Raw genomic sequence first — 12,006 nt, forward strand, 5'->3', positions numbered from 1 at the left:
CTAATTCAAAAACAGGTCTAATGCGACCTCAGTCTGAAAGTCATTTCGAGATTCATTCAACTTACATGTCACTTTGGATTAACATTCATCACAATTCGTAGCAGATGGGAATCAATTCAAAGATTTTACATATTGGTAGTTCTTTGGTCACTTGGTTAATATAGAAGACAGCTGTGAAGGTACTCTTTGGATGAACAATGAGGTGTTACAGCTCAAGTATTATGGTGACCACGAACAAAACCTGAGAAAAAAAACTATGTGAGAAAAACATTGCTCTCTTTATCCTCATCCTCCTCTTTGTCCTTCTTATCATCTGTGCACAGATTGACTGGCTTCCACGGCACATCACCTTATAAAAGAACGCGTAAGCAGACTTCAGTGGCCTACGTGTTTACTTCTATATGACAGCATGTTGTGTGCCATCTTTGTTATTGTTCTTTTGCAAATGCGGGTCAGTGGAGGACTGCGACCGGTTCACACACATATCTGATATTGGCGACATTTAAAAAAAAAAACTAGAAAATTGAGAATTAGGCTTGGAGTGTAACTGGTGCATTGAGTGTTAACAAAACTAATCTAGTTTTGTATGAAGACAGAAATCATGTGATAGCTGGAAATGTGTAGTACATTAGAACATTGTGCTGTAAATGAAATTAATCATTACTGAAATTCTCACGTAAATTCTCATGTCAGCAGTTCTAATCTGCATCTTCACTCCAACGTCAGCAACCTCTTCAGTTTCTAAATGATTATATGTATATGGTCAGTAGCTTCCCCTAAATGAGGACAGAAATAAATAACCATAGCATGGTGACATGCTGACATAAACTTAAGATGTGGTCATGACTCCTGTCTGAGTAGATGGGTTGATTTTTCTTTATCGTTGAGAGAGCTGCCAGCAGACCCATAACATCACTCACAGAGGGACTCAGAGGCAGGGGGATCAGGGAATTGGTTGGTTAATTGCATTGAGCTCTAATACGTGCATGTCCTGAATCATGTCAATGTCTTTGGTTGACAAGGTGGGAATACAGAGTTGGTTTGAGTATTTTAAAGGACCCTTTTTCTCTCAAGAGTCTGGACACAGAGCAGTATCGCGTGGCTCTTTTCAATATTTACACCCCACAATGTCTATGACGACTACTGTATTGTTGTATCCTAAAGCCAAGAATAATTGCAGCAGGATAAATTAAGCCAAAAGGGAGTTTTAGTTTTATGAAGAGGATCTTTAGTGTGTGAAATGGAGACAATGAAACATGTTGTTTTTATTGTGAATGCCAGGCAGACAACAAATACACATCGTGGCCCTTCATATTGATCTGAGTTTTAGTTATTGTTCTATGTGCACAGATTCAATAATGAGAAGTAAAATGGCATGCCTTCATATTTCAGTATTACCGTCTTTGGTGAAATTTTTTTAGTTACCCATTTGTCTCATGGATGTCATTACGACCATTGAAATACATGACAGCAGAACAGAGCCTAATGCATTTTGTCATTTCAATAACACTTGTCTGTCGGTCTGGGAGGTTTTATTCAAAGATTAATCTTGAAGTGTGATGTAATGTTTTAAACAAATGCTACCTCACTTATAGTAGAGATGCTTGATATTAAAGTTTCAGTATCATTCAGCCGATTAATTGTTTTCATGCTATGGCTGATTATGATAAATGGCTGATATAAAAATTTTATACAGTTTTGTCTAGATAAAAATTAAATACTAAAAACTACAAGGCACCAGAACATCAAAATCGAATGTTGGCTGATACGATAAATTAAAAACTTTATCTAATATTGGCTGATATCCTACACTATCATTCAGAAATTTTGGATCATTTAAAAATCAAATCCAGCCATTACACTTATTCAACACTGTGATGCTAAAAATGTAAATCTATGTGAGTGGCTTTGTGATAGCAAGATACAGTCATACTACAATGTTCAGTTTTTCAGTGTTCAATTATTTACAGAGTTGGCTTCTTTCAAATGGAAAATTCCACTTTCAGTTCAATCTAACTCACCTTTCATTCAGTTAGCTTTCAATTACACACTTCATTATGTTCTGTAATGAGTCCGGTGATGTGCCTATACATTCCACCCTGAGGGCCCTATTTTACACCTTTAGGCTTGTTGCCACTAATAAACAGAAGAATTCAGAGCATCATTTGTTCATAGAATTTCCCTTTAGGATTCTAAGGAATACGTCTTATGTAAATCCAACAGAACATGAGCAGCGATACAGAGTCATGGATAACTGCACTTCCATCACATCTTAGTGATCTGAGTGATGCTCCACAGACTACTTAGACAGACAAACAAGACCCGGTAGCTTTAGAGGCAGACTGCTGAACTTTTCAGCATGTAGACAGAACAGTGGTGGAAGAGGTCACTTCCAGACAGCCTGTCCCCTCCAGTGTGCTTCCAGCTCATCTTTCTGCTCTTGTTCCACTCCGTGTCCTCGCCTGCGGCTTTCTGCCCGGCTTCTTCTGAAGGAGAAGGAGAATAAATAATGAATCTCGATGACAGCGAGGAAACAGAATCTTTTGTTTGCACCCGCAGTGTTATTTTTCTCATTTTTTCCTGAACCCGACATAGATGACCCACGGCCCGATGCCGACATAATGAAGATCGGCGTAATGAGGCAGAGGAAAACGAGGCCCCTAGTTAGACCCGAGCTGTTGGCACGGCGGTACTTGTCATTGTGTCATTAATGGCCATGAATAGCTTGTTCTCCTTTGCTATTGTTGAGAGTGCTCTTGGGGCACTTGCAGAGGAATGAGAGGCTTTGACACTCCATGCTCTTAAGGTAATGTAAGCTCTCACCCTTGTGTGTTAGCAGGAGGTGGATAAGCCCAATTTTTCATCCCCTCCAAACTGGAGATGCGGTTTAGATTTAATATCGGAGATTTAGCAGCTGTTGCATTTGGGAGCTCCTAATGCTTGAGTCCTTTTCCTCAGTGTCCTTTTTCCTCAATCTTTTTTTCTCTTTTGTCAATAAGACCTTTTCCCTGCTCTCTTGTGCTCTCTTGTTCTAAAGTTGAACACTAACTGTTTCTTCTCTCTTTTTCTCAATACCCAGGTGCCCTCTCTTTGCTTTGAGTCTGATTATCGGTTTGTCTGGTCTCCAGCTCTTCTGTGTCTGGTTGTCTGGTTCAGGCAAGCAGTGATCTTCCACAGCAGACATCTCCAGGGATTGTAGCTCGTGGTCTGAGGTGAGTCCTACCAGGATCCATCGCCTTTGCTCCTGTCTATCCTTGTTCACAATCACCATTATAGCAGTCGGGTCCACACAGCTTTAATTCTTAGAAATCAGTGTTCATTAGAGTCACCTGCACTTCAAGAGGAAGCACAGAATAATTTGATGTCAGATGCCTCATTATGGTACTCCTACTTAAAGCCATGACAAAAGTACAATCTTTTTCATGCTCGAGAACCACCGCAAGTCTTTGGGTATAACAGAGAACCGCAGATGCATTTTGATTAAAGGCTAAGTGATCTTGTGTTGCAAATCAGTGATTTATAATACATGGAATTCATTACAGAAGAAGTGGTTTGATCATGCCTTAAAAATTATTGCTTTTCCCATCTATGTATGTTTATAGTAGACATTCTACATTTACTTCTGTTTGGATGTCACTTACTGTCAATAACTGTCATGCTTTAAATTTGTCCCGTGTTAAAACGATAGCAGGACAAATCAACAGCTACTCACTGTAAAAATGGTTACCTGCAATTGTTTTTTGCTCCTACCTTGAAGGGCTGTTTCTACCTGATCTATCCTTTAAATTTAGTTTCAACATATACTACTGCTCAAAAGTTTGAGGTCGGTGAGATATTTCATGCAAGTCTCTTGTGCTGGCAGATGCTGGATTTATCAAAACTACAGTAAAAACAACTGTAATATTGTGAAATATTATTGCACTTATAATAAGTTCTTTCTGTTTTAATATGTTTAAAATGTAATTCATTATTGTAATGGCAATGCAGAATGCATATTTTAAGCAGTCATTACTCCAGTCTTTAGTGTCAAACATTCTTTCAAATATCATTCTAATATGCTAATTTGGTGTTAAAAAAATCATGTCTAATTATTATCACAGTTGAAAACTGCTTAGTATTAGTGTCGGTATTCAGTGTCTCAGTGTTGAAATCAGTTCTGCGGTACCCTTGTAAAGGTTCTATCAATTGTGGTTCTGACCAATCATCAGAAGATTCATAAAGATTTTACATCTTTTACATAATTGTACATTTCAAAGTCTATACAACTATTCAAAAACATCCACCTACCTAGGAATACAAATGAAACCAGTGTGCATCATTTAACTTCCAAACTGTCATTTTAGTGATTCACTATAGGGAACAGCTGTTTGTACAGCTGAGCAGAACATCATAACAGCTTTATGAGATATATTACAGCTTTAAGGAATGATACGAAGTGTGGAATTATACGCAGCCTTCAAAGGGTGACTGTGTAAATTAACCTTTTTACAGAAATGAACATGACTTCAGTCTCTGCCTCTGAATGAACAATTATATAGTGGAAGTGAAATCAATATTGATTTTCTCTCATGCTAGAATGACCTGTGAAGACTTTTCAGATTGCCAAGTGAGTGAAGCCAGTTTTATTAGACACGTCATGCAAATCATTAACAGCGTTAACAGATCAGCTATAGAGTGCAAACAAAGCTCAAAATCATAAAAATGTCACAAACACACTCCCTTACATCTCAATAGGACGTTAGTGGTTGTAATAGTGCTTCTTTTCTGATCAGATACATAGGAGTTGCCTAGAATCAAGCAAACTTGTGTTCTTGTGTCCTTCTGTGATACCCCCTGCCGTTTGACATAATCAGTGCTTTCACGCTTCGCTGGCCCATGCTTTAGCAGTGTGTCATTCACTTGCCCTTCTACATCTCTCTCTGTCATGTCAATTCATCACACACATGCTCATCTCCCATCATGTGTCTAATAAAATATCTTGACAGTTTAAACAAACGGTTTAACCTGTGTGGTCTTAAAGAGTCTTTCATCACTGTCATGGGACTAATATCCTGTGCTAAGTGTTACAGAACATACACAGTAACACAAGTATGCTTGAATGTATAGTGCATAAATACCTGTGTATTGACAAGACGAATGAATAACACAAAATTTTGACATTTTGAGATTGAGTAAATATTGTGTTAAAAAATTGTTTGTGTATATCTCGTTTGTTTTAATAAAATAGTATTAGTCTGTATCACACCATTATATCAGCCATCTACTACAAGACTTTGGGTATTCACCCATTTCGATCAACTGATTACAAAGACACACACACATTGAATTCCTGTTACATTTCTTGATAATTATTCTTAAAAAGTAATCTCTTTTCACTGCACTTCCAAGAATGTTCCAAGGGCTCCAATTTAGAAGAATGATAAAGGACAAAAAGTGTCCTTGTCTCTTTCTCTTTCACTCTCTATCTTTCTCACTCTTTTCTCTCAGGAGGAGTCATGGGGCCAGTTCGGGCCTACCCATTAGCCTTGCCTGTGCTGGCTTTTCTGGGCCTCATTATCAGCGCATGGAGCCTCAACCCAGATGACCCCAATGTCTGCAGTCACTGGGAGAGGTGAGAGAGGGGCGCTCTCGTGTTAAACTCCTTCCGGATTTACCTTCCATTTATCAATTGCAGGATTCACACAGTGTAGTTATTCTTCTCTGACATGCCAGAAGGATGTTTTGGTCAAAAGAGGAATGTTCTGTAATTTAATGGTGATCTGGTTTATGTCTGTGTGATTGTTTGAGTTATAATGGGTTGTGGCTGTGTTCACGGTAAAAATAATAAATTAATTAATTGATTTATTCAGTTATTTAGTATCCATTGTATGGATACTAAATAACAATATTCTTAATATAAAAATATTTTATCAGATATAAGATATATATTCTTATATTCTTAATAGAAGAATATTCATAAATAATAATAATAATAATAATATTCCAAATAATTAACAATACCTCAACTTCTACTAATGATAGTAAGTGTTATTAGTATTGTTATAAACCAAAAATTTATAATACAATTTAATAATAATAATAATCATTATTATTAGGGATGTCCCCAACTAAGTATTTTCATAGTCGAATCTGAATTTTTGAATCTTGCCAATATGTTTTGGGGTGTTGCAAAATACATTACCAAGAGTCAAGTAAGATATTTGACAGGTATAATTATGTTAACACATTAATTTACGTTAAAATGTGTAACGGGTGCCTCACAGATTCAAACAGGGTAAATAATGTTTTATGTTTTGATTAAACATCAGAGAAACCATAAGAATTAAAAAAATTTTACAATAGTGCTCTCATTTTAACATTATTTTCGAATATTCGATTAGTCGATTTAATTACAGAATATCGATTAGGCTGTGAGATTATTTTCTAAGGATGTGAACCGTGCCAGAGTGCGTCTGTCCCCCAAAACCTGGTTCAGTTGACTAATATGATCGCTCCATGCCGTGCTCGGACGCGGTTGGTTGGTATGGTATAAATGCTTGGAAATAACATGTAACGTTTTAATTGCAATAAGCTTTGGGTTTTGTTACTTTTTATTATAATACAAAGCCTCAGCCTTCTGTCAATTTTAAGATAAAATACAAACAGTAAATGTTTTTTAGGCTCTTTATTTGTAGTGAGATATTCGCCTCCTTTCAGGCGGCATGTGAATCAATTATATTTTCCTGTTTAATATTTGCAGCACGATTATAATACAAATGAGTGTCTCGTGAAATAAATCAATTTGAGTTTAAAAAATTGTCAGGTGCCAAATACTTTTTTTTTTATTATTTTATTGGCAGAGTATACAGGTGTAATATATTCACTTTTACTTCATGCAATGTAACATGATTTTATTATCATAACTTTGACTTTATTCCTAAAATATTATGACACTTATCTTATTTATTTATTTATTTTGAGAAGGATAATCTGATCAAAAATGCTCAACTCACTGTCTTGCGCTGGCTGCTTTGTAGGCTATTTAAAAAACAAACTTGAATTTAACGAACATAAAATGTTCCAATCATATTTCTGAATTAAATTAATAAAAAAATCGAAACGAAATATGACCACTTTGCCATTAAAAACCAAAACTAAACTATTACAATGGCTGCAACAGCAGGTTATTGTTATTAATACAGACGTTAAAATTAACGTTCACATAAGTGCCGTCATTCAGGCTGTTCACAATATGTTTTAGCGTGTACTGTGTTTTAAGAATGATATTCTGTTTTAACACGTAATGTGTTTTAAGCCTAATATTCATGGCTGAATTAATCTGTTCTAATCTTGTGAGCAGTTGATAATCGATGGACTGTTATGTTAGTAAGTGCCGTCATTCGTTTATGTTATATGTTTCAGCAATCATACAACCATCAAATGACTTGGGTTAGGATAGACTATTCTCTAATGAATTAAACAGTTTGTTATCATACAGATTGAAAGCCTGAATAGTCTCTCTCCCTCTCTCTCTTTTTATGGGTGTGTGTTTATGCCAGCATGAGTGTGTGGGTGCATGCGCGGAAGGGATGCGATTTTCGACTACTAATCGAATAATACCCAGCAATTATCGACGATTGCTTTTGCTTAAAATGCACATACCTAATATATATATTTACATATATATATATAAACCAGCTGAAATGTTTTGAAAGCACTTGTACCCAACCTGGTCGTTAAAAAATCCAGTTTTTCACTCTGCCTGTGTCAATTTGAGTCTTGTTAAAGTTTTAAATCCCTGCCGCCAAAATGCTTCTCTGTCTGTCACGGATTATGGAAAGTGTCGAATCAGGCTCCCCCTATCGAATCCTCGGCTATTCGAGGTCACTCCTAATTATTATTATTATTATTATATTTTAAAACTTCAAAAACAATGTTGTGATGCTGCTTATGGCTACTCATAATATAAAAGCGTTCAACTACAGCCAAGCTACTATTTTGAAAAAGCAGTATAAATGAAACTTTACAATAAGACAATCTCAGTTTGGATGACTGCATCTAACTTGAAGAGATACTTTTACAACAATAAATACACTAGAATGCATAGTAACTGAGTTGAATACTTAGCAATGAGCATTTAATTGAATATTTGTTGAGGCTCAAATTGGTAAATTGTATTGAAGCATTTCATGTATTCGAACAGTCCAAACAAATTGATTGACTAGAATGCATAGGACTTTCCAATGCTACCTCTGACAGAGAGGACTGTTTAGGAGTCCATCTGATTTGATATAAAGCTGGATGTATATATTCTCTTAAGTGCCCGTCAGTATATTGCTAATACAAACATTTGAAAGTGATGTTAAATACAACTTAATGTATTTGTCAACTGCTACTTGCTTGTTATTACTAAAAAAATCAACAATATTTTGAACAACTGAGCTACAGGAATAAGTGGTAAAGTTAGTAGCGTAAGAAGTGACTACATTTTTTAGTAGTTAGTTTTTCAGAATAATGTTGATTTTGTGTCATGTTAATGCCCAATGTCAAGTTAGGTGAATCCCCAACACTGATCGTGTTGCCTGAAATAAAAAGTTGTTTTATATATTTATATTTATTGTCAGAATAGAACAGAATACTTCAATGGATACCTGATGAAAATTTACAACAGTGGATAAACTTTTGTTCTGTATAAGGTGGGATGTAGGTGGTTACGAGCTGTTTTGATTAGTCGAGAAAACACACAATGTGCGTTTCAGTTCTATTCTATTATCTCGGAAATGTAGGGAATTACATTTGTGTGTTCCTGTATTGACTGTATTCACTTAATGGCACAGCTAAACCGATGTAAAGGATTGTGTTTGGGAGTGTTGATCTGGTTACACTTGCCTATAGGTATTAGGTATTCAGTCACTAAACACACAAAACAATATTGATGTTTTTATTATTAATCTTCTGAGTGTGAGGGAGGAAGAGAGAGTGAGGATAAGTTGCTCAAATAAAGCAGGCAGAACAGCATCCAGTTGATCAGAACAATCTGTTTTGACTGAACCTATTGCCTGAAAAATTGTTTTTAAAGGGTGTTATCACTTATGACAAATAAGAAGGAGCAATTGCCTCTGCAGAGAGGAGGACAGAGGGCTGCAGAGATGACTGAGTTTTAGCATTGCTTCCCTGAGAGAGAATACTTCTGAGCTTTAATGTCATTTTGTTGGCAACAGTTTGGTAATGTTTTTTAGAGTTAAAACAAGACATCTTGTTTTTCTAGATTTGCTGGAGCTTTGGAAGGGAAATAGTCTTGTTATTATTAGAGATAACAAGTTGTTTTGAACTTCAAGCAAAATAGATGGATACTTTAAGAAAATAGATGAATATTACATTATTATATTAAGTATTTTATGGTTTTGTTTCTTGGGATACAGTACCTTCACGGTAGAGTTAATTACAAGCAGTACCAGCTAATTCTGTGTTTCTCTGCAGCATAATCATGTTTGGGCAATTTCAGGAAGGGGTCCTACACAGCAAGTTGTCACTTTTTACTCCAGTGACTATTTCTTGGGGTAGGTTTATTGCTGTATATGCAAATACTACAAAAGAGCTCAAACTTTGCACCCTTAATGCTCAGGACCAAATATACAGTTCCTTTAACACATTTTGATCAATAGCAGAGAATGTTGCCATGCTATATGGGCTATGTTGTCATAATGGATGCCATTAAACAGGCAATTATAAGTTTGTTTCAGCAGTAAAACAATTATGTACTGTATGAATTTAATGCACTTAACAGGAAAAATGTGTAAGGTATCAAGTCATATATTGACATAGGTAGTTGAGGCTTCTGGGGAGCCTTAGCAAAGTTCCAAGGGGTCCACAGGATGACTTTAATTATATATATATGTGTGTGTTATATATATATATATATATATATATATATATATATATATATATATATATATATATATATATATATATATATATATATATATATATATATATATATATATATATATATATACATATATATTCACATACACACACTCCCAGCTTCTGTTAATAAAAAGTGAGAGAAAAAAAGCAGTGGTAATTGTAATTACAGCAGAAGCTTCAAAGGTAGTATCAATATTTTAATACTGTATTGGACAGTGGGGCCTAAAGTCTAAAGGGTTAAGAACCTATATGTATTTCAGCAAAGTATAATATATATATATATATATATATATATATATATATATATATATATATATATATATATATATATATATATTATATCACTAAGAGAGCTTTAAATTTATCCTTGGTCTTTCTCTCTCTCAGCTATGCAGTGACTGTTCAGGAGTCCTATGCTCATCCCTTTGACCAGATCTACTACACCAGGTGCACCGACATCCTCAATTGGTTTAAATGCACCAGACACAGGTGAGCATGACCCTGACCTTTGAACTAAAGTTGTCACGATTCCACTTCATGGCAGCAAGCACCACTCTCCCACTAGACATAAAAACCAAGGTGCCGGTGTGCCATTGTCTTTATTACCAAGTGTTAATGTTACCAGCCATGGTTGTAGTGGCCAGAGTCGGGATGGAAATGGCATCTGTTTGACTGTCATCCGACATTACATTGGTTTTAATTGCTGCATTAAAAACTTTATCATCAGTGTCCCGGCTAAAAGCTGTAGGCTCAATGAGTGCTGCAATGTTGTATTCAGAGGTGAGATGTCCTTCACTGAACACGGAAACTTTTCCTTAACTCACTTTAATTATGTTTATTTCTCCCCTTTATACCTGTAGGGTGTAGCTTGGATTAGACACAACCAGAAAAGCTAACGGTAGCCAGGTGCATAATGTCCTTGTGTCTCTGCCCTTGTGGAGTTCACCTGCCAGGTTATTGATGTTCATGCTTTCACTTATGTTATGTGTATGTGTTTGTGTTTCCATCTCAGGACCAGCTACAAGACAGCTTATCGGCGCGGGGTGAGGACCATGTACCGTCGACGTTCTCAATGCTGCCCTGGCTACTTCGAGAGCGGAGACTTGTGTGTCCGTGAGTGTTTTTCATATTTCACTTGCTTATTTCCTCTTAAATCAGCACAGTTCAATTTCTCTTTCTTGCAAGTGGTTATGAGCACAATACAAGCATTCATCTGCTTGAGTGATGTCCTCTTAAGCCTTGGACCCCGCTCCTTTATCTGGAGGCATTCATCAAAATCTCAGCAATCTTTGAGGCATTTTTGCAACTGCATATTTCAGGCATAATTTGTGCCTTTCATTACTAGTCCTACTCATATTGGGTTTGCTCATATTTTCAGTTTTACACTGCCAGTACGTCATTACAATGGCGTTAATAGCATTCTTTTATCGCTCATTTTTAGAAAAAAGAATCTTGAGTGATTCACTGCAAATACATTGTCCTAATTCCTCCCTTTTTAGAGATAATATGCTAATTAAAAAAAATAACAACTTTCCCTTGCTGTGGTCTGAATGATAGATTTTAGTGATTATTTTATGAGCAATAAATGTCAAAAATTTCATTTGCCAAGACTGTTAATGTGTGTTTTGCTTCTCAGGATTGGTTATTGTGTAGGCCAGACTGATTATTCTTCAATGTGTTTTAATCATGAGTGAGCGAATCCTGTCAGTCAGCTCAGACCTTTGGCTCGCACAGTTCAGCAGCTGTTTGACAATATGCAAAAATCTCTGCATGAAAGGACCTCACACAGGACCATGTCAAGTTGATGAGGTAAATGACAGTCTTACCGAGCTCCAGGGAGAGGATAAAAATCAGCACACGTAGTTTAAGAGCAAATCGGATTTGATGCCCTCACAGCTACTCAACATTATTAACAAGAAGGAGGGACGGGATTTCTGATGGATGGCTAACTATGGAAAACTATGTCGCCATAAGAGCTGATTAAACTAATACCTGTGTTCATGTTTTTAGACATTGCATATGTAAGGTTATGATAAATGTATTATGTCCCAACTCAGTATCCACTCCTAAAGCATCTAGATGTTAATAAGCATAATGTTA

The 12,006-nt window shown here is 36.0% G+C and overlaps 1 protein-coding gene across 4 annotated transcripts in view; it reads left to right on the top strand.

The window, feature by feature from the left end:
* The window catches only part of LOC132156160 (multiple epidermal growth factor-like domains protein 11), a 133,899-nt gene that overhangs the window by 28,788 nt on the left and 93,105 nt on the right, over window positions 1-12,006 (top strand). For 3 of the 4 annotated variants that reach the window (XM_059565048.1, XM_059565051.1, XM_059565050.1), the window contains exons 2-5: window positions 3,080-3,212; window positions 5,488-5,611; window positions 10,294-10,395; window positions 10,919-11,019. In XM_059565048.1, the coding sequence (XP_059421031.1) occupies window positions 5,496-5,611; window positions 10,294-10,395; window positions 10,919-11,019 (319 nt within the window). In that variant the 5' untranslated portion in view covers window positions 3,080-3,212; window positions 5,488-5,495. The remainder of the gene's footprint in view (window positions 1-3,079; window positions 3,213-5,487; window positions 5,612-10,293; window positions 10,396-10,918; window positions 11,020-12,006) is intronic. The other variant, XM_059565049.1, reaches the window with a different exon arrangement.

Source organism: Carassius carassius, chromosome 13 (assembly GCF_963082965.1).
Source record: "Carassius carassius chromosome 13, fCarCar2.1, whole genome shotgun sequence".
Lineage (NCBI taxonomy): Eukaryota > Metazoa > Chordata > Actinopteri > Cypriniformes > Cyprinidae > Carassius > Carassius carassius.